This window comes from Saccopteryx bilineata, chromosome 8, assembly GCF_036850765.1.
Source record: "Saccopteryx bilineata isolate mSacBil1 chromosome 8, mSacBil1_pri_phased_curated, whole genome shotgun sequence".
In the NCBI taxonomy this organism is placed as follows: Eukaryota; Metazoa; Chordata; class Mammalia; order Chiroptera; family Emballonuridae; genus Saccopteryx; species Saccopteryx bilineata.
The window spans coordinates 71,041,649-71,065,503 of record NC_089497.1 but is presented as its reverse complement, the minus strand read 5'-3'; the positions used below and the strand labels follow the sequence as shown (position 1 = coordinate 71,065,503).

General features: G+C 42.5%; 1 protein-coding gene and 1 pseudogene across 14 annotated transcripts in view; one reads left to right on the top strand and one right to left on the bottom strand.

Annotated features, from left to right (window-relative positions):
- MCF2L2 (MCF.2 cell line derived transforming sequence-like 2) overlaps positions 1-23,855 on the bottom strand; it is a 255,093-nt gene that overhangs the window by 62,994 nt on the left and 168,244 nt on the right. For all 14 annotated transcript variants that reach the window (XR_010726901.1, XM_066241647.1, XM_066241644.1 and 11 more), the window contains 2 exons: positions 1,705-1,771; positions 570-685 (listed from right to left, as the gene is read on the bottom strand). Coding sequence is in view for 13 of the 14 variants with exons in the window: in XM_066241647.1 (XP_066097744.1) it covers positions 570-685; positions 1,705-1,771 (183 nt within the window). In the remaining variant the exon portion in view is untranslated. The remainder of the gene's footprint in view (positions 1-569; positions 686-1,704; positions 1,772-23,855) is intronic.
- LOC136312150 (elongation factor 1-alpha 1 pseudogene) lies at positions 4,431-5,805 on the top strand (annotated as a pseudogene).

Genomic DNA, 23,855 nt, shown 5'->3' with positions numbered 1-23,855 from the left:
CACCTGGGTTTTCCTAGCATCAAAGGCCCCACCAGTCTATTCACTTCTGTTCCCCATCTGCTTCTCTCTGCACAAACTGGCTTCTCCTTCAGCACCCTGCCGTCTTGGCTGCTTCTTTTTCAGAACGTTTTTTTCTTGCTCTCACTCTGCAAAAACATGGCCTCTTTCCTCTCCTTTCTCCTTCTTCTTAAAACTATTTGGCTCAAAATCCCTCCTCCAGCAACATTAGCATAACAAAGCCCTTCCCAAGCAGGAAGGTAATTAGCAGTTTCACAGATCACATATCAGGGCAGCAGCCATTTTTAACAATAAAAGTGAGCAAAATCAAATAACACAAATTTTACAAACTTATTTGCCCAACAGTACATGTTTCATTAATGTCTTTTCCCTTCTTCCCCAGGGATCTTATAGCACTTTTTCCCTCCTTCATATTTTATCCCAACCCACTGACTCTGGACTACTTGCTTCAGCCTGAAAATATCTAAGCACTTTCATTGGCAATTCCATCAGTCTGATTTCCAACCTCCTCTTACTTTCCAGTTGCTCCAATAATTTGAAATATTATATACCTGTTGTGAAATTCATAAAGTTCTCTAATATTCCCAAAGAGGAAGTCCTTGTTATTCTGAAGAATGTCTGGAATCAGATGCTTCAGCCAAATAAAATCCATTGGTGTGATATATCCCTGCAGAGGTGGGAACAAGGCAGGCTTCTCAGATGGGAACATGTAAGAAATGATCTAAAGTATCTATTCCAGGAAATAACACTTTAATAAAATAATGGGGAAATACAGCACCATATAGTTTCTGAAAGCCATTTCATTAAATTCTTTTGATATTATTTTCCTCACCTGTCCATCTTCAGAAGGTGGTGGTTTATTGGGAATGATAATAAGATGGCATTTTTATAGGAAGAACAAACATTCTTAAATGTTTATGTTATGCAAGTCAAGTGTTAAAGGAAAAAACTTACCCATCATTTCATGACCTGTTACAATTATTATTGTTTTATTATATTTCTTTCATGACTTTTAGAAAGCTTATTTTATATGGTTATAATCACAATGCAGAAATAACTTGTGTTCTGCTTTGCCATACACATTTTAGAGTCTGCTTGTAAAGTTCTACCTATATTGTTTTTAACTTAATCTTATAAGCATTTTCAATGTTGCTACAAATTATTCGAAATAATTATTTTGTAAGAGTTGAATAATATTTCATTTAGCATGTTTATTAGATTTTTATTAACCATTCCCAAGTAAACATTTGGTTTCCTGATATTTTGTGGTAAAAAAATTCTATTACAATTTTGTACATATAATTTATTCCTCAAGATTATGACCTTAGGAAAATAGGGAAAATATATATTTTCACTCTTAAGCAAAAAGTGCTATTTAAAAAAATAAGAAACAATTCTCCCTCATTCAATTATCAAAAACATTTCAATTATCTTATCCATTATTGGGGAGCAGATAGTAAACTGAGCATTACTAGAATCAGTAGCACAATCCAAGTTATTTAGTTGCATGGATCTGTAGTCATAAGAATGTTCTTACTCGCCTTGGAAAGACACTTGTGATATTATAAACCCTGAAACCTTAGGGGGAGTTCTAGGTACATATGGCAACTATTTTGATTCTCTTTGTGCAACAAAATTTCTTCAGTCTGAATACAAGCTTTACATTGCCCCCCCCCATCTACTTACATCAATTATGCTCTTCATCTCTTTTATATAAACCTCTTCAGTCTCAAGCAAGTCACATATAATGCGCCTGAATGACAGCAGCAGGTGGGGGGATGAAAGAGAGACAGAGGGAGGGGAGTACAGTTTTTTAGGGTTCTTTCAGCATAATGCTCATCAACAGTTCCCCTTAGCGGCCCACTTACTTAGTTCAGTCTGTCCTATTGACCACCCAAGGCCAACAGCTCACAAAACCCCCCTCTGATCACACTGATGTTAGAGGACTTAAAATACGTGTGTGCAGCCAGCTAATGACCTGTCCTCCGGTGCACCACAGTGTGGGGGTCAAGAGGGCAGATGACGGAGCCAGAAATACCTGGCTTGGATCCTGGGTCAGGAAGGAGGCCTGCCTTACCCCTACGCTGGACATGTGGCATCCTACATTTTCTCTTGAGCTTTCTGCTGTTTCACTGTCACATGGATTTTGACCCACATGGATGTATTTTGTTGTGCAGTGGGTTAGATGGGTGCCCGCCATGTCCCCTTCTTCTGGCATTTAGTGTTTCAGGGGACTGATTTCCTCGGCCACCTGACTTGAGCGAGTGCTGCCAGCTTGCCTTCAGGAAAGCAGCTGGGCAGTGAGGCAGGTACAGTTCTGAGACGGCCTACAAGATCGCGGGCCCCAGGGGCCCACATGCCTCCTCCCAGTGAGTCAAACGCTAACTTAGGTGCTGCTGTGACAGGACTTTGCCATGATTTGTTCCAAATCAGTTGACCTCAAGATAGGTAGATCACCCAGTTGGTCCTGTCCCAATCCCATGAACTCTTTAGATCTGGGTCTAGAAGTCAGAGAGACTGGAAGCATGAGAAGGATTTGACACAAAAGAGAGCCTCGTTTGCTGGCTTTGGAAGGGGCCATGTGGCATGGAGCACTCCCAGCCTATAGGAGCGGGGAGTGGCCTCCAGCTGATTGACAGCCAGCAAGGAAACGGGGACTTGGTCCTGCAGCTGCAAGGAACTGAATTCTGCCACAACCACATGAGCTTAGGATACCAGGGCCACCCACCAATATCTTGATTTCAGTCCCTGGGATCTGAGCAAAAAGCCAGTCATGCTGTGCCTGGACTCGTGTCCCAGCTGTTTCTGATCATTTTTTTTTTTTATAGAGCAATAGAAAACTAGCAACTGAGGCTAGGTTCCCACCTTTATCTCTAGACAGATTGTTTTCTTTCTCTTTTCAGGCTGTGTAGCCAGACTTTCTTCTTTAGGCCTCAAGTGTTTGTACAAGTGTTCTTGTGTAGAATGTATACATTTATGGTTTCCTGTGAAGTGTTGTTGGTTATCTATAAAACAGAAACTTATCCTACTGAATGGTTTCTTTTCCTTTCATAAAATGGACAAATAATCAAAGAACACGACATATGAGATGCACACAAATATACAAATAGCTATTAGTCTTACATAAAAAAAATGCTCAATACACACTAATCCAACAAAGGCATAGTAAAAAGAAGTAATAATTTTTAGTACTAAAATACAGTAATTTCAAATCTTAAAAAAGGACTGATAGATAAGGATGTAGAAACACTCTCAGACAATGTTGGCAAAACTGTAAATTTGTGCAAGAAATATCTCACCAAATTTAAAACACAAGCTCCTTAAGTCAGTAGTTCTACTTCTAAGAATACACATTGTTTGCTATCAGAACAGCAGTACTTAAACAACAACCAGATGTAGACTGCAAATTACTTAAATGCTCACCAACAGATTATGGTACATATACAGTATGATGATGAAATGCCATGTGGTTTTTAAAAAAGAACAAAGCCGGTTGATATGACATAGTCATTATAAATAAGTTAAAACAAAACAAAAACGAGATGCAGAAAAGTATGCACAGCACAACAATTTGTGTAAAGGAATGTGTACACATACACACATGTAAAACTGTGTGTGCTTAGTAAATTCATACAAAGAGACTTTAGACCCTGGTAACAGGGAGCGCTTCTGGAGAGTGCGCTGAATGCTAGAAACCAGGCAAGGAGAACGTATACATTTTACTTTGCACCCTTTTACAATATTTGAGTTTAAAAACTTTAAACATTTACTACTTTTATAATTTAAGAAATGACATACATGACACTCTAAAATGAATGTTGTTGGAAATAATGACATGTAAGCCCCATTTGAAAGATATAAATAAATTCTACAATTTGCATATTTTATAGGTGAACAATTATTCTTTTTTCAAATGACAATCTTTATAGCTATAAAAGCTTTTTATAAGACAAGACTGTTGAAAGACAGCACTGACAGAGGATACAAGTTCAAGAAGGATAAAGACTACCCAAAAAGTTACCTTAAGATCATACTTAACAAATAGTTTGCTTTGCTTTTTATAAATCATCCTGAAATAGTTGCCAAAAGGAAATATAGGCTTTGATATCAATCTATTTCTATAAGTTTGACATCATGTAGGACCACAACAACAGACAATTAAGCATTCATAGAAAACAAGACTATAGCCAGCCTCTTATACCCTCATGAAGCATTGAGCTTAAACAACTTGGCAAGTCTGTTTAAGGATGAACTGATTAAATGAAGTCCAAAGGCAGAAATAACTAGGTGGTAGGCACAAATCCATTATATTGCCCATAGTCATGTAAGAACTTAAAGACACAACCTTTTTCACAACAGGTTCACCACCAGAACACAGGTGTCTTGAAAACCACCACCAAATCAAAGCCAAGATGGGAAAGGACAAGACTCGTATCAACATCATTGTCACTGGACACATAGATTCCGGCAAGTCTACCACTACCGGCCACCTGATCTAGAAATGTGGTGGGATCGACAAAGAACCATTGAATAATTTGAGAAGGAGGCTGCTGAGATGAGGAAGGGCCCCTACAAGGATGCCTGCGTCTCGGGTAAACTGAGAGCTGAAGATGAGCATGGCAGCACTATTGGTATCTCCCTGTGGAAATTCAAGTCCAGCAAGTATTATATGACCACCGTAGATGCCCAGGACACAGAGACTTTATCAAAAACATGACGACAGGCACATCTCAGGCTGACTCTGCTGTCCTGATTGGTGCTGCTGATGGTGAATTTGAAGCAGGTATTTCCAATAACAGGCAGACCAGCGAGCACGCCCTTCTGGCTTATACACTGGGTATGAAACAACTGATTGTTGGTGTTAACAAAATGGATTCCACTGAGCCGCCCTACAGCTAGAAGAGAGATGAGGAAACTGTTAATGAAATCAGCACCTACATTATGAAAATTGGCTATGACCCTGACACAGTAGCATTTGTGCCAATTTCTTGTTGGAATGGCGACAACATGCTGGAGCCAAGTGCTAACATGCCTCGGTTCAAGGGATGGGAAGTCACCCGTAAAGATGGCAATGCCAGTGGGACCATGCTGCTTGAAGCTCTGAATTGCTTCCTGCCACCAACTCATCCAGCTGAAAAGCTCCCATGTCTGCCCCTCCAGGGTGTCTACAAAAATGGTGGTATTAGTACTGTCCCTGTGCACTAAGTGGAGACTGGTGTTCTCAAACCTGACATGGTGGTCACCTTTGCTCCATTCAGTGTTACAACTGAAGTAACGTCTGTTGAAATGTAACATTAATCTTTGAATGAAGTTCTTCCTGGGAACAATGTGAGCTTCAATGTCAATACATGTCTGTCAAAGATGTTCATCACGGCAATGTGTCTGGTGACAGCAACCATGACCCACCAATGGAAGCAGCTGGCTTCACAGCGCAGGTGATTATCCTGAACTGTCCAGGCCAAATCAGGGCTGGATAAGCACCTGTGCTGGATTGTCACACAGCTCACATGCTTGCCATTTTGCCGAGCTGAAGGACATTGATCACCATTCTGGGAAAAAGCTGGAAGATGGCCCACATTTTTGAAATCTGGTGATGCTGCCATTGTCGATAAGGCTCCTGGAAAGCCCGTGTGTATCGAGAGCTTCTCTGATTATCCTTCTCTGGGATGTTTGCCGTTCATGACATGAGACAGACAGATGCTGTGGGTGTCATCAAAGCAGTGGACAAGAAGGCAGCTGGAGCTGGCAAAGTCACCAGCTGCCCAGACAGCTCAGAAGCCTAAATGAACATTATCCCCAATGCCTGCCATGCCAATCTTAATCAGTGGTGGAAGTGTTTGTCTCACTTGGCCATTTAAGTTTAATAATAAAAGTCTGATTAATGATTACAATGCATCGTAAAACCTTCAGAAGGATAGGAGAGAGTTTTGTGACCATTGGGTTTGTGTGTGTGTGTGTGTGTGTGTGTGTGTGTGTGTGGCATTTTTTAAGTGAATAGTTATCTTTTTTTAAAATTAATTTCAGTGAAAGAGGAAGGCTGAGAGAGAGAGACAGGAACATCCATCTTTTCCTGTATGTACCCTGACTGGGGATCAAACTGGCACCCTGCACTTTCGGCCAATGCTCTAACCAGTGGAGCCATCAGTCCAGGGCTAAGTTAATGGGTTTTAAAATCAGTTTTCTTTTCTTTTCTTTTCTTTCTCTCTCTCTCTTTCTTTCCTTCTTTCCTTCCTTCCCTCTCTCTCTTTCTTTCTTTCTCTTTTTCTTTCTTTACTTCTTTCTTCTTTCAGTGAGAGGAGGGGAGGCAGAGACAGAGACAGACTCCCACATGTGCCCCAACCAGGATCCACCCTGCAAGCCCACTAGGGGGTGATGCTTTGCCCATCTGGGGCATTGCTCTGTTGCTCAGCAACCAAGCTTTTCTTAGCACCCGAGGCAGAGGCCATGGAGCCATCCTCAGTGCCCAGGGTCAACTCATTCCAATGAGCTATGGCTACAGGAAGGGAAGAGAGAGAGAGAGAAAGAGAGAAAGAGAGAGAGAAGAGGGGGAGGGGTGGAGAAGCAGATGGGTGCTTCTCCTGTGTGCCCTGACCAGGAATCAAACCTGGGACATCAACATGCCAGGCCAATACTTACCACTGAGACAAGTGGCCAGGGCCAAATCAGTGCTTTTCAATGGACACAACTTGACCAAAAATCTGTCACAGAACTTTGAGACCCATTTAAACAAAGTAAAATGAGAAAAAATGAATCTGACACAAGAAAATATTCACAACTCAGAAGAAACAAAAAAAATCCTTCGTCAGGTTATATCTCAGATTACAATTTGAAAAACGGTCTATGGGTCTCATCCAGCTGCTTCATTATATTTGTTTGAGTGAAGTGGATAAAACTCCAACCATAGGAAGGTCCCCTGAACATTGGTCGCCTACATTTCAGTTCAGATTAAAAATAATGATAACCCCGTGTCACTGTTAAGCCATTCTTTTTCCTTTCCCCTTTGTTTTCCTTTCAGATAACTATGAAATGGGAGAAATTTGATGATTCACCCTGGTGATAGCCTGCTTTATTATTCCAAAACACATATCTTTGTCCATAGGAAAAGACTCAAGGATTTAATACCTAAAGTCACCAAATACATACTATGTAGATGAAGAACGAACATCAGGAGATCTTAAGTAATTTAAAGACCTTTAAACACCTGGAGCAGTATATGTCCTGATGGATATCTGCCCAGAGGCGGAGCAGTGTAATCAGGATACTAAATGGAGTTTGTGCCAGATGGCCTGCACTAATGCACTAATGCACTTTACACTGCGCATTTTCTGACACTTTGTTTTACATTTAAAAGTGGATTCCCCCCCCTCCACCCCAGGTCAGTAAGGAAGAAATGGAGGCATGATGTGTTTTAAGGGACTGTTTTTTCCTCTCTGAAGCCATAGTTTAAGGCAGCATAGAAACAAAGCTTAGGCTATCTGGTTCCATTCTATGTGACACTTCATGTTTGTCTCCGATGATACCATAACCAAGGGGCAAGAATGGAACCTTTCAAAATAATGAATGCAGTCTTATTTGGTAAGCAAGATCGTTAAGCAAATTCTAGAGTATCTGACATAATGGATATTCACCTTCTTCAACCTTTCTCTTCCTTTGGTTTCTCTTTATTATTCAATCTTTATTCATCTCTGTTTTTTCTCTATTTCTTTCTTGTTTCCTCTTCCTCCTCCCGCCTCATGTTGCTGCTCCCTAAATTTCTAAACTCAGGTTTGCGGGCTGCCTTCCCTCCTCCTCCCCCATGCGGTTGGCTCTCCACATCCTTATCTTCCTCCCAGACCTTTGGTCATACTCAAGTCCATGTTGCCAGTCCACATCATCACCTGGATGCCTCCCAGACACCTCAATAACCTAAGGTTGAAATAGAACTCAGACAGAAAAGGCATGGACATCTGTCATTTTCCTAAGGTCCCTAAAACACAGTTGTCATTTCAAACTCCTGCCTGCCATTATTGTCTATATTCAGTATGTCACCAAACCTTGTCATTTCATCTCTCAACATGCCTCTTGGAAACCTCAGAATCATTGATACGTAAAGACACATGTAGCCCTATGTTCATTGCAGCACTGTTCACAGTGGCCAAGACATGGAAACAACCAAAAAGCCCTTCAATAGAAGACTGGATAAAGAAGATGTGGCACATATACACTATGGAATACTACTCAGCCATAAGAAATGATGACATCAGATCATTTACAGCAAAATGGTGGGATCTTGATAACATCATACGGAGTGAAATAAGTAAATCAGAAAAAAACAAGAACTACATGATTCCATACATTGGTGGAATATAAAAACGAAACTAAGAGACATGGACAAGAGAGTGGTGGTTACCAGGGGTGGGGGGAGGGAGGACGCAGGAGGGAGGGAGGGAGAGAGTTAGGGGGAGGGGGAGGGGCACAGAGAAAACTAGACAGAGGGTGACGGAGGACAATCTGACTCTGGGTGAGGGGTATGCAACATAATTTAATGACAAGATAACCTAGACATGTTTTCTTTGAATATATGTACCCTGAAATATTAATGTCATCCCATTAACATTAATAAAAATTTATTAAAAAAAAATAAATAAAATTTGACAAAAAAAAAAAAAAAACATGCCTCTTGGAGTCACTGCATATTCTCTATTTCTAGTGCTGCCAACATAGAGCAAACTCACCATCCCTCTTATCTTAAATACTTTGGTGCACTCTTAGCATCTCATCCCTGCCTCTGAGAACTTGCTCTCATCAATCCATTTTGCAAGCCACCAGTCTATGCCGTTGCCCACAACTGCCAACACTCCTTCCAAAATGTCAAGATTCTCCATTCATGTGGTAAGGCTCTTGCTCTAAAGGTAAACCCAAACCTACAGATTCAGAATGGGGAGTGCCAGGTGGAATCCGTCATTTTTACAAGCACCCCAGATGATTCCAGTACAGATATTCTGCTATTCAGGTAAGTAATGCTGCTCTGACCCACTCCTTTTAACCTCCTTTAGTTATTCCAGTGTTATTACTCTTTTTACACTCCTTTCCAAATTCTAATCATTCTTGAAAACTCAGTTTCAATCTTCCTTCTTCCATGAAAACTCTTAACAGCTGCAGATGAAACTCAATGACTCCAGTGCAGTATGATAAGGTACCAGATAGTGAGAGGAATCAGGAACAGATGAGAGGCCATAATGAAGCCAAGGGTGGCAGAAGACACTGCCAAGTTTGAGTTGAGTGAAGTAAAGTTTAAGTCGAGCTTAAAAAAGAAAAGAAGCCAGGGGGGAAGGAGAGGGAGATGGGTCTGAGGCCAGTGCCACAGAGGACAGTGTGCAGGAGGGAAAGGCAGCCAGAAATGTATGCTGTACTGATATTTGTAAATTCTTTGATGAGGCTGGAACAACAGTCTAGTCAGTTCATAAAATGCGAGAAGCAGATAAAACTTTAAATTTATCCAGCTCGTCCTTATTTTACAGATAAGAAACAGAGGCCCACAGCCATGTAGTGACCTGCCTGAGGTCCATGGCTTTGGCTATGCCAGTGTTCTTCCTACTATATCACAGTGTCTCTCTTGGCCTAATTTTGGGGTGCATCTAAAGTTCTGTCTGCTAATTATTAAATAAAACATAAATTAAATGTAACTAGCATGGCATTATAGAAACATAAGATTTCAGGAAAATAGATTTCCAAGTCTATTTCTCCTTAGAATATAAAATATAATCTTGAGCAAGTCAATTCATTTCTCAGTGTCTCTATTTTTTATGTGTCCAAAGTTTGAATTATGTAATCTGAGTATCCCTCCTGACTGTCATAGATCATTATTTAAATACATTATCATTTCTAATAAAACATAGGATGTAGTCTTCGGTATAATCACACCTTGATTTTCATTTCCACAAGAAATGAAACAAAGGTCGTAAGTCTTTCTATTCATTTATAACCTCAATGAACTAACTAGTTAATGTGTAACTGAAATGTGCAATGGGACAGCAAGAAGAAGGGGAACCAACGTGGCTGGAGAGGTCTTAGGGAAGGTGAAATCTGAACTGTCCTCTGTAAGAGGTGAGGACTTGGCCAGGAAGACAGGAGGATGTTCAGGAAGGACACATGAGCAGTGTGCAGGAGTCCTGGCTACTCATGGGCCTGTGGGAACCAGGCTGTGGGATGGGGTCTGAAGGAGGAGCCCAGTGGAGGAGAAGGCTCTCACGCCGGCTCCTGTGCAGACTTGACGTAGGAGCCCAGGGGATGATGGAGGAGACTGATCTGACCAGCAGGGCAGCTATCTCTCCAGGAGCCTGTTTCAGTAAGCACAGAATAGGTTCTGAGGGTTCAGACTTAAGAAAACACGTTCTTAGTTTACATCCTTCTTACGTTTCATTTAGGTGTTCTGTAATTACATTAATAAAACCCCAGAACTGTACATGGTAACAATAGAAAACACTATAGACCCGAGATTTTTAAATGGTGTGCTACAAGAATTTTTAAAAAATGTAATGCCTGATTATTTAGTCAGGGCACTGACCTCTTTTCCCTTAGATTGTAAAAAAAATAAAAGGTAACAGCCAACACAACAATAGCCATCTGCTGTGACTGCCATGTTTTGAACTATAAATATATAGGTCATATAATAGAGTTGCATCTTATTGGTCACATCACATAATAAGGTTGCATCTGATTGGTTAATTCTTGGTAAATTATACAGAAATCCTAATATACAAGTATAAGCACTGTTTTTTTAAAAAAGTCATATCGGAGCAAAAAGTGTAGGTAATTACTATTATTATTTCTATTATTTTTATAAGATTTCTTTTTTTTTTTTTTTTACAGGGACAGAGAGAGAGAATCAGAGAGAGGTTTAGATAGGGACAGACAGACAGGAACGGAGAGAGATGAGAAGCATCAATCATCAGTTTTTCATTGCAACACCTTAATTGTTCATTGATTGCTTTCTCATATGTGCCTTTACCGTGGGCCTTCAGCAGACTGAGCAACCCCTTGCTCGAGCCAGCAACCTTGGGGTCTCGAACCTGGGTCTTCCGCATCTCAGTCCAACGCTCTATCCACTGCGCCACCGCCTGGTCAGGCTTTATTATTTTTATGTAAATCAAAATTATACCTATTTTTTTTAGATCAACAAAAAATATTTTTTTGGTGTGCCACAGAATTTTAGTAATTAGTTTATGTGTGCCACGAGATGAAAAAGTTAGAAAATTGCTGCTATAGACTCATACAATGATCACGCTATTTTAAGTATTTAAAATGCTCACTTTGTTAAAGATGGCGCTGCCCACGTGGAAGCCTGTCACCCAGGTGATAATATTAGTTGCCCTCCTTGCTTGGATGGGCGTGATTATATTAATGTGTGTTGGGGGAGGGTTTTCGCACCAAAAGGTTTTAGAAAGAAGAGAGATCACGTTGTTCCAGGGGAAGAGTGATTATGTTCTAGGAGGAGCCATGCTGTAGGAGAGCAGAGAAAGGCCACATGGAGGAGAGGAGAAGCAGCCAAGATGGTGGAGTGCTGAAGGAGAAGCCAGTTTGTGTAGAGTTTGTGCAGATGGAGAAGGAGATGGGAAACAGAGGTGAATAAGGCTGGTGAGGTAGAAACCTTTGATGCTAGGAAACTCGGATAAGTTAGTGGCTTTGGAAGCCCTGAATGGAAAGGGAAGTGTTTTCCCACTGTGTGTATTTCTTGCCCACCGGGTGCAAGCTGGGATAAAGATGATGGCCCACCAGTTCTTGGCTCCATTGTTTTATTACCGTCTGTCCGAATCAAAAGCGAACCTGCACAGGCCAGGCGGCTGTGATGGTGGCCGTGGCTACTGGCTTTACATCCACCCAGTGTCCGGGGCATTATATCAAAGGCAGACTTTGCATCATTAGACGTAGTTTCTGGGAGAAGCAGCTGAGGGGGCAGGATTAAACTGAAATGACATAAAAGTGCCCCCCCCCTCAAGCTCCTAACCCTTTGTGGTTAGAGCTCAAGGCCAGAGTTCCACAGCCGGAAAGGGAATGCCAGGCAGCCCTCCTGGGAAGTAAGGAAGAAACCTTCATCTCCAATTCCCTTATGGGCACAGAGGATTCCCTGTTTGTGGGCACTGAGGGGTTGAGTATTCCTGCAGCACAGACCGGAGAGAGCAACTAAGATTAAAAATTGAGACATGAGTGTTAGGGCAGAGTTTGGAAGAAGAAGTCATCTACTTTACAGACTCACCAAAATTACTTGCAGATGTACCAGGTAGCCTTTACCCAACCTTGTAAAAATTCCAGTGGGACAACTGCACCTTGAAACATGCTTAAGTCTCCACCAAGTTTTATAGCTTCTAGTTGGTATCTATAGTCACTGCATAGTAATGTCTACTGCATCAGGCGGGCTAGCGAGATTTAATAAAGTAGGTATATATGGGATAAAAGATGTTATCTTTTAGCTATGAAAGACAGAAAAGGGAAATGAGGAGCAAAATAGGGGCCAAAGAAATAAAGATGCAGGCTTCTAATAGGTTTGAACAGGGAAGAGGAAAAAGAAATTTGGATCCAAAAGGAACAAGGAAGTCAGGCACTACGTTGCAAATGAACAGGGATACAGAAATGCAAATCAACAAGAGCTCAAGAAAGAAATTTAAGCTTTAATTTTTTCATTCTCCTTCGTTAGCTTCTTGCTTTGGCAACTTAGTCTAAGTATTGCTGGGATTCCGTTTTTTCAGGTGACTCTCTTTTGACTACCTGAAGGCCTATCCCAAATGGATGTTTCTCTCCGGGAATTTCAAATTCAAAGCACTTTGTCTTAACTGGCTTTGACTCCCCCCGCCCACCTTTAATGAAAAGTCCTGTTTCTAAAGGGCATTTTATAGCAGCTCATGCCGAGATTTCTAGAGAGCATCAGGATCACTACCAAGCATTCTTACGTTATTTCTCAAGGTTTTATTATTCCTTGGCTTCTGAGACAATAGCAGGCTATTTACGCTTAATGTTGGACTCTGTGAGTACCTGTCATTCACTCTGCACATGCTAAATATCAGGACTACATGGAGTTGGAGTTGGAATGAGAGAAATCCCCCAAATTCCAAATGTTGGTCCTTAGTTTTAACCTCGATCTAGTAGGCTCACTTATAGCCTTCTCTTGGTTTAAAGCCATGGAAGTACACATTCCTCACTCTAATATTTAAATGTACAAACTGCAAAACCACAATAGAAGCCAACAGGATAGCTGTGTTTTGTTTCTTCTGCCCTGAGGCACAACTGGAATCCAGCACCAAAGAGGGCAGGATTTAACAGACCAGCATGGAAGAGTACTCTATGGAAGTAGTCTGGATAGGGAATAATGCTGCAGTGTAGACTAATAACTCAACAAATAAAAATCCAATGTGATTCTTCATTGAGAAAAGAGGTTTTGGCCTCTTGTGATCTAATTAACCCCCTAAGAATAACAAAGATGGTCATGTGGAAGATGAGGATCTGCCTGGTGTGGGCATGGACTTCAGGGACTAAGGAACATCTGGCCATCAGCAGACCACACCCTAAAGCCACTCCAAAGACAGGGCTAGAGTTTTGTCCTTCTGGCTTATTACTGGCTAATTTACACTGCAGATCAAAGCTCTATCTCAATTTTTGACATATTTCCAATAAACTACAGATCTTTAAAAATAAGTACTAGTGATTTTTTTTTGAAGGACACAGAAAAACCTAAGTTTTATTTTTATTTACTGATTTCAGAGAAAGGAAAGAAGAGAGGAAGAGAGAGAGAGAGAGAGAAATACCAATTTGTTCCATTTGTTTATGCATTTATTGGTTGATTCTTGTAAGAATCAACCCTGTAAGGCCAGGAGCCACCATTGTGGCCATTCACATGCAGGTTCGCATTGGATTTGGACAGATGGTAATGAAACAATGGAGCCAAAAACTGGTGGGCCATCATCTTTAATCCTAGCTTGCACCTGGTAGGCAAGTAAAAACACACACTGGGCTCCAAACCCACTCATCCAGTGCTCACAAAGCTACTGACTTATCTGAGTTTCCTAGAACCAAAGTTTCTAGCTCACCAGACTTATTCACCTCTGTTCCCCATCTCCTTCTCTCTGCACAAACTCTACACAAACTGGCTTCTCACTCAGTACTCCACCATCTTGGCTGCTTCTCCTGGCCTCCTCCATGTGGTCTTTCTCTGCTCACCTCTCTAATGTTAATCTCAGAAACTGAGAGAGAGCAAGCTCCCAGTCTGCCCCACTTTATAGTGTAGTAATCAAAACTTTTAATCCAATATACAATATAGGGAAGTCTCTAATACAAAGTCACTTATCTGAGGCATGATGGGATTGCACCAGCCCACATCAAAAAGGGTGGGAAAGGTTTAGTCCTAAAACCAAGCCCCAGGCTATAAGGATCCTGCCTGCCCACAGCCTGCCCCCAACACACATTAATATCACCTGGGCGATGGGCTTCTACGTGGGCAGTACCATCTTTAACAAAGTGAGCATAATATATTTTATCTGCCCAACATACCATGACCAGGAATCAAACCCACAACCTTGGTGTATTGGGATAATGCTCCAACCAACTGAGCTACCCGGCCAGGGCATAAGGACCAGTGATTTCATACATACTGATACAAGTTACTTTGGCTACTGTTCCTTGTGCACATGTGCTTGGCCTACATACACATTGTCTTATGTTAATTGGATCTGACCTCATTACTCTGATGTGTTTTGGGTAAATTGCCTCAAATTGTTTTTGAAAGAAGATGGGGTATAAATAAATTATTCTTAAAATTTATCTGAATGGATGCTTGCTCTTCAATGTTATGCAATAAATAATGACAAGGTAATTTCATGCATACTTTGTTTTTGAAGAGAAGGCTTGTCATAAACACAATCTCATTAATCCTAATTCAAATTAACAATCCTGCATTTGTGTAGCATTTTAAGCATTATAAAAATTTTTTAATTGTGGTAAAATATATATGACATAAAAATTAACCATCTAGCCTGACCAGGCAGTGGCACAGTGGCTAGAGTGTCGGACTGAGATGCAGAGGACCCAGGTTCGAGACCCCAAGGTCACCAGCTTGAGTGCGGGCTTGTCTGGTTTGAGCATGGCTCACTAGCTTGAGTCCAAGATTGCTGGCTTGAGCAAGGGGTCAGTCGCTCTGCTGCAGTTCCCTGGTCAAGGCACATATGAGAAGGAATCAATGAACAACTAAGGTGCTGCAATGAAGAATTGATGCTTTGCATCTCTCTCCCTGCCTGCCTGTCTGTCCCTCTGTCTCTGTTACAAAAAAAATACAAAAAACTTAACCATTTAAAAAATTTTAAGTGTACAATGCAATTGTATTACAATGTTGTGTAATCACCACCAGAAGATTCCATCACCCCAAACTGAAAGTCTGTACTCATTAAACACTAACTCCCCATTCCTCCCTGACCCTTGGTGACCTCGATTCCACTTTTCGTCTCTCTGAATTATCCTATTCTAGGCACTCCATTTAAGTGGAATCATACCATATTTGTCCTTTTGTCTCTTATTTGACTTAGCATAATGTTTTCAAGGTTCATTCATGTTGTGGCATGTGTCAAAACTTTACTTCTGTTTAAAGCTGAATTTCTTTTGTTGTTTATATATACCACACTTCGTTTATCCATTCATCTGTTGATGGATAGCTGGGTTGTTTCCACCTTTTGGCTACTGCAAATAATGTTGCTGTGATCATTGATGTGCAAGTCTCTGCTTGAGCCCCTGCTTTCAATTCTTTGAGGTATATATCCAGAAATGGTCTTGCTGGATAACAATGTGTTTTTATTTTTAAGTTTTTGAGAACCACTGTATTGTTTTCCAAAGCAGTTGTACCATTTTGTAGTACTACCACCAATGTACCATGGTTCTAATTTCTCCACATCCTAATAAATACTTATTATTTTTCCATTTAAAAAAATAATAATAGCCAGCCCTGGCCAGCTGGTTCAGTGGTAGAGTGTTGGTTCAGTGTGTGGAAGTCCCAGGTTCAGTTACTGGTCAGGGCACACAGGAGAAGTGCCCATCTGCTTCTCCACCCCTCCCCCTCTCCTTCCTCTCTGTCTCTTCTCTTCCCTCAGCCAAGGCTCCATTGGAGCAAAGTTGGCCCAGGTGCTGAGGATTGCTCTGTGGCCTCTGACTCAGGTGCTAGAACGGCTCCGGTTGCAATGGAGCAACACTCAAGATGGGAAGAGCACCACCCCCTATTGGGCACACCGGGTGGATCCCAGTCAGGCACATGTCTCTCTGCTTCCATGCTTCTCACTTCAGAAAAATACAAAAAATAAAAATAAAATAAATAAAATAAAATAAAATAGTAGCTAGCCTAATGGGTATAAAGTAAGGTTATTTTTTCAATGTGTGTACAGTGGTACCTTGAGATATGAACAGACCAACATGTGAATTTTTTCAGATACGAGCTGCAACTCAGTCCATATTTTTGTTCCAGATCTGAGTGAAATTCCGAGATACGAGTCGTGATTCAGGAAGCTGTCGCTAGTTGGCACACGAGAGCGGTATCAGCAGTTTGATATATGGGTTGACTGACTTACGAGCTCGATTACAGAACAAATTAAATTCGTATCTCAAGGTACCACTGTATGACATTACTGATCCATTCAACCCTTGATAAAGAGCTCCTCCAGGGCAGATGTTCTGTCTTATTCATTCTCGTCCCATGTCTTCCAAGTAGATAAATTCTCAATAAAGTGTATGGAGTGAATGAATGATAGATTTAAGGAACAGATAGACACAAATTCTGTGAGCAATAGTACATAACGAATTGTTATCCTCATTTCACAGAAGAGGAAATTGAGAATCATAGCATTAAGTGATTTGACTGAGGTCAAACTGCTGGCTAGGTACTGCCCACAAGATTCAAGTATGGACCTCAGCAGGTAGCTCAGCTGGTTAGAGCATTGTCCTGATACACCAACATTGCAGGTTCAATCCCCCGTCAGGGCACATGCAAGAATCACCCAACAAATGCATAAATAAGTGGAACAACAAATCAATGTTTTTCTTTATCTATCTTTTTCTTTCCCTTCCTCTTTCTCTAAAATCAATCAATCAATCAATCAATCAACAAATTAAAATGTTGCAGGTCTGACAACGGGAAGTACTTAAAAATAATACAAATAAAAAGAGTTCTAGCCCTAAAATTAGTGACAGGTAACTGATGTGCCAGAGGTAAATGTCCGTCCCCTGAAACAGTGCCCAACATCTGACCCTGCAGCAGCTCCTTGAGTGACAGGGCTGGCGCAGCAAGGACACAAATGAGCAGTTAGGGAAACTGGCTCAGCCATGTGCATTTACACCTAGGATTCAAGAAATGGGTTTCAATCCTTAGAGCCATGGTGCACAGGCACAGGTTCAATTCAAACATACAGCTTTGAGTGAGAGATTTCTGGCACACTGAGGAGATTCATGGAATACTGGTACTAACTCCATCAGGAGTACCGAAATTACTCGATAATCTTCAGTAAAGAAATGAAACTGTGAAACAGTGAATAAGGTTCCATTTCCTGCAAACAAATAGAAGTCTATTGCAAAAAAGAAAATTCCTCAAGATTAAAAACACACACACACACACACATGTATATAGTCAAAGATCAAAAGACATTTAGAAGAGACACACGGCTTTCTCTGCCCTGTGTATCTTTTCTGCAGACCTATTTGCTTCTTTATCTCCCTTACAAATATCCTATTATTTGATTAATTCCTTTCCGCCTAAGAGGTTTGTTTGGTTACTTATTATGATAGAAACATAGCTTTCAGAAATATTGCTCTCTCTTTCTAGGATCTTAACTGTAATCTTGTATTGCTTAATCTTTAAATTGCCTTTTTAGAAGGGCTCTGCCATGAAAAAATCTCAGTACAGCAAAACTATTTCTAACTTTTTCAAAAAACCCTTATAGTTTAGTTTGTTTGATTTTTTTAAAAGATTTTATTTATTTATTTATTTATTTATTTATTTATTTATTTATTTATAGAGAGAGAGAGAAAGGGAGAGAAAAGGGGGAAGGAACAGGAAGCATCAACTCCCATATGTGCCTTGACCGGGCAAGCCCAGGGTTTCAAACTGGCAATGGGTTTGTATTTGAAACTTCAGCATTCCAGGGTCTACACCAGCGGTTCTCAACCTGTGGGTCGCGACCCTGGCGGGGGTCGAACGACCAAAACACAGGGGTCGCCTAAAGCCATCGGAAAATACATATTTCCGATGGCTTTAGCCGCTGAGAAGCTGCGCTACCGTCTGCAGCAGCGCTATTCAGCTTGAACACATGCCGTTAAGGAGTGCGTTCCAAACTGTGTGTCCGGCGCTTGCTGACGTCATCAGTGGGCGGGTGCAGCGAGCGCGGGAGGACTGAAGCCCAGGAGGCGGCGAGGCAAGAGGCGGAGAGCCAAGAGAGCCTGCGAGACAGCTTGCTGGTGTAAAAAGGTCAATAATGTAAAAACAGTACACACACCATACACATATACTGTATAAGTGTAAGGTGCTTTGTGTGTAATCATTACACAGTACACAAAGCAGCTTACACTTACACAAAGCACCATACATTTACACAGTGTGAACTACATCGGTCTTATACTATAAGAGACCACTATAAGATGTAGTTCACACTGTTCCTCAATGTATAATTATCTCCCATATCTCCCACTATTTTCCCATATTCTGAATGAGGAAACTGCTGAAATCAGTGGTTTCCAGCATTGAATCCTCCTCCTATTGATTTCATTGGGAGTGCGGCGGATTTTGTGGAAGAGAGCTCCCGAGAATCTCACCGCAACCTCCTTTTGATTTCAATAAGAGGCAGAGAAATGTCAGTTTCTGACACATTTCTTCCTCTCCTATTCAAGTCAGTGGGAGGCCGCAGCAGATTCCGTTCAAATATGGAGCATGTTGCTCAATTTTTTCCACGCTAGAACTTTTCCTAGAGCAGAAAAATTCCAAAGGTGGAATCCGCCACCCCCAATAGACTTCTATAGGAGGCAGATCTTTTACACTGCAGAATCCGCACAGCAGATTCCTCAGTGTGAGGCCTCTTTCAGTCTATTGGGGGTGGCGGATTCCACCTTTGGAATTTTTCTGCTCTAGGAAAAGTTCTAGCGTGGAAAAAATTGAGCAACATGCTCTATATTTGAGCGGAATCTGCTGCGGCCTCCCACTGACTTGAATAGGAGAGGAAGAAATGTGTTGGAACTGCATTTCTGCCGTACAGGGGAACTCTCTTCTGCGAAATCCACGGGTCTCCCATTGAAGTAAATGAGATGTGGATTCCACCACAGAAACCACTGCTTTATAGTGTGAAAGAGCCCTGAAAGATACCATGCTGTGCAGAAACTGCAGTGTATCCTATGACTTAGTTCACACTGTTCTATATAGAAAACTTGCCACTAATCTGGAAAAAACAGATCGATTAATTAAGCAGCTATTTATGGAACGGTAGCCCCAATACACTAGGTAAGGAGGTCCATTAGTAATAAATATTTCTCAATATATAATTAAATATTGTTTTTGTGATTAATCACTATGTTTAAATTATGTTTGATTTGTAGCAATGAGAATACATAATACATATCAGGTATTTACAGTCCAAATCATAACTATAGCAAAATTACAGTTATGAAGTAGCCACCAAAATTATTTTTTGGTTTGGGGTCACCGCAACATGAGGAACTATATTGCAGGGTCACGGCATTAGAAAGGTTGAGAACCACTGGTCTACACTTTATCCACTGTGCCACCACAAGTCAGGCCTATTTCTTTTAAATTATGGTCCACTTATTTTAAATAATACCATTGCAAATCCCAAGCAGACCTATAACTGCCTTTTAGAATTGGTTTAGGTGGGATTTGAGCCACATATGCTCCATAAAGCAGGAAATGAGCACTTAGAAATTATTAACTATTGCCCTGGCCAGTTGGCTCAGTGGTAGAGCATCGGCCTGGCATGCAGGAGTCCCAGGTTCAATTCCCGGCCAGGGCACACAGGAGAAGCACCTATCTGCTTCTCCACCCCTCCCCCTCTCCTTCCTCTCTGTCTCTCTCTTCCCCTCCCGCAGCCAAGGCTCCATTGGAACAAAGTTGGCCCAGGCGCTGAGGATGGCTCCATGGCCTCTGCCCCAGGCGCTACAGTGGCTCTGGTTGCAACAGAGCAACGCCCCAGATGGGCAGAGCATCGCCCTCTGGTGGGCATGCCAGATGGATCCTGGTCGGGCGCATGTGGGAGTCTGTCTGTCTGTCTCTCCCCGTTTCCAGCTTCAGAAAAATACAAAAAAAGAAGAAAAAAAAAAAAAAAAGAAAAGGACAATGGGGAATTCTATTCTATGTAGTTGTCCTTAAAATATCAGCACAACCAAACTTAAGCGCAAAATTCCCAACACAAATGGTTGCATCGGAGCCAGGCCTGCAGCCCTCATTTAATAGTCAATAACTATATTCTGGGCATCTGCTGCAATTTTCTTGTTTTCTTGGTACCGTCCCATCACAGGACCCAAATTATTTTACTCAATTTAGATAGTTATGGCAAGGCCGGTACCAAAATTGTCTTTTTAAATACATTTTAATCAGACAGTATTTAAGAGTGTCCCTACACAAATGTCATGCATTCCCTCCATTTCGATCTGCCCTCCTGAGAGGGAGACAGGGAGATGGAGTTGGAGGTCCCCTAGGAACTGCACGGAACCCTGAGCGCCCGCCCCGGGAGGGGGAAGTGTGTGTCTGATCTGCGGTGGGAAGGGAGAGGAGAAGCTGAGAGACCCAGTGTCTGGGAGTGGGGCCGGGCCACTGTCACCAGGGCTGTCGACCATTTGCAGCACGGAGGGAAACCTGTACCAGCCTCACTTCCCCCAACCCTCCCCCTGAATTCCTCCCCCCAGTGAGGCCCACCCCATGCACAGCACAGCTCTGTGGGACCAAGGAAAGTGTCAGCAGCCAGGGCCTGCCTCTCCAAGGCTGTCCCTGTCCCTGCGGAGCCCCTGCTGAGGGTTGGGCAGGCGCATAGAGAGGCCCTTAGTGCTGATGCAGGAGGTGATCAGTGCGGGAGCCCTCCCCCACGCGGAGGAGAAGAGAAAGGGAGAGAGCAGGTTCTGAGAATGGCCTGCAGTGAGCGCCTCTGTGTCCGTCAGCCCCGGGATCTTCCAGGTCCGGGTGGACCTAGCACGGCTTCATCCAACTGCCAGGCCCTGGGCGGAGGGAGGATGCCGCATGTGCCAAACCACAGGAGCAGAAGCAGAGCTGTGGGAGTGGCGAACTCTCTGGTATCAGCTCTGGGGCCTGTGGCATCAGGGAGAAGGACACTGGGGCCATTGCACTGCCAACCAGGCTTCTCGGAGGGGAAGTTTGAACATTTGATGAATGTGGGACATGTTCAGCAAACAATCAAGTCAACCAGCAGTTAATACGTAAGCACCCACTCTATGGGGGGCTCTTCAAGGGAACTGGAGACAAGAAGGACATGGGCTCCACCCTCAAGGGGTCTGAGGACTCTCAAAAGAGTAGGGAACACAGATCCACAGACAATTTATACAGCGATAATATATATGCCAACTGTTACTGCCATGCAGCGTCCTGGGCTGGGTCCGCGGTGAGGAGAAGAGGATCCTGGCCCTCAGGACGTTCAAGATCCATCCAGTCACCACTGCACAAACACGTGTTTGGATAATCCATTTTGGACATGTTGAGTTTAAGATTTACATGACACATTTAAGTGAAGGCATTCATGTGTGAAGCTCAGAATCTATAGAAATGTAAATCAGGGATAAAGGCAACAGATGAAATCACCAAGGAGCAGGTGCGGGGAGGAAAGAACACCCAGAGGACGTGTGGGTGGGAGTGGCTAGCGGGCAGTAAAGGAGGAGGCAGCGGCCAAGGGGATGTTGCAATATCTTAATGGGCAATGCTGTGTTAACCGAAATGCCTTTCCAGAGATGTGAAACACAGCAGGTCCTTCTACAGCGATGATGCTGGGGTGCAGCATGAGGACCCCCTCTGCCAGCTCACCAGCGAGAGGAGCTTTCTGCAGCCCCAGATGGACATGAGGATGACAGCTGTCCACCCACTAGGATCGCTGTGCTCGGCACTTCCCACACGCTCTTGTTACTGCATTCAGTCCTCACTGCGCCCTTCCAGGTGGGAATGACCGTGGGGTGTACAGAAGTTGGGTCACTTTCCCAGATCCAGTGGCCAGCAGGAAGCGCGGACAGGATTCCACCCCATCTCTGTCACAGCCCAGACCTTGCGTGAACACACAGCCTATGAGGTGTCTGAAGTTCTGGGACAGAGCCTGAGCAGGCTCTGGGAAACCTCCAACCTAACACTTAGAAAGAGCAAGTGAACTGCCAGTCAAGCTTGGCTGAATGTTAATATGCCTCAGTTGTGTTAGGTGTTAAGCTATTCAGCTATCAAACTTCCTCCTATTATTTCAGTAATATTTGTTCTTTCTCAGGTCTCTTTTGCTCCCGCCATCTCCTAGGTTCTCTTGTACTCGGTTTCAAATCTTCTTTCCGTACAACTACTGTTACACGTCCCTCTGCCCTGTCCTCCGGTCCTGTCCCTCACCTCTGCTTCTCCCTCTGTTCTCGGACTTATTCTTCCTCAATCTAGCGAGCAAATATCAATTCCTCTTGTTTTTCAAATTTACCATCTTGATATTACAGTTTTCTTTGTCCAATACTTTCCATAGTTCTCTAGTGCAGTGGTCCCCAACCCCCGGGCCGCGGACCGGTCCCAATCTGTGGGCCATCTGGTACCAGTCCGCAGAGAAAGAATAAATAACTTACATTATTTCCATTTTATTTATATTTAAGTCTGAACGATGCTTTATTTTTAAAAAAATGACCAGATTCCCTCTGTTACATTCGTCTAAGACTCACTCTTGATGCTTGTCTCGGTCACGTGATACATTTATCCGTCCCACCCTAAAGGCCTGTCCCTGAAAATATTTTCTGACATTAAACTGGTCTGTGGCCCAAAAATGGTTGGGGACCACTGCTCTAGTGCTCTGCAAAGCAAATTCCCAAAGGGGAGATTAAAAGTCATTTATAAATCTAATCATAGTGGGTTTTATCTACAAGCAGCTACTGTAGACAGAGGGCAAGGCAACACTGTCTTCCTTCTCTGAGATGATCAAGTCGGCATCACCACTATCATCTAATCTTATTTCCAATTAATTTCACATTTTCCATGCACTTCCTCCCAATAAGAGAAACTGAGTGCTTTGTTCTATCTATACCATCAAGTCTGCGGTTCTCTTTCTCTCCCTCTGCGGTAGGATGGGAGCCAACCTTCTCTAAGAAATCCTCCCAGATGAACGAAGTAGCCTCCCAGACCCCTGCCCCCTTCCCTGTGCGGTGTGTACATTTGGGTACCAGGGCAGGCACTCTGAGCCACCCTGTTCGTCCTTATCTCTCCTCCACACCCTTTCCCCTCCTCCCAACAAAAGCCACCCATCCACATTCCCTAACCAATCTCCTCACTTACATTTGAAACCATTTATCTGTCTGGCGTGTCTATCTCTATATAGGATAATGTGACTATGTGATTTTCATGTGTATATCAATGTTCTGGTCACTTTGTATTTCTTGTGGGTACAGTCTATATGTTTGTGCATGTGAAATACTGTTGTACTGACACAAGGACTTTTGTGGGTCTACTTCCAAATGACCTGAAAGGAATATAATGGTAATAGAATATTTGCACATAAATACAACACACACATATGATAGTTGGGGGTGGGTGTATGTGGGTTTTCTGTCAGGAGTTTATTTTTGCATATGTGAAGAAGGGAGGTGATTTGCACTATACTAAT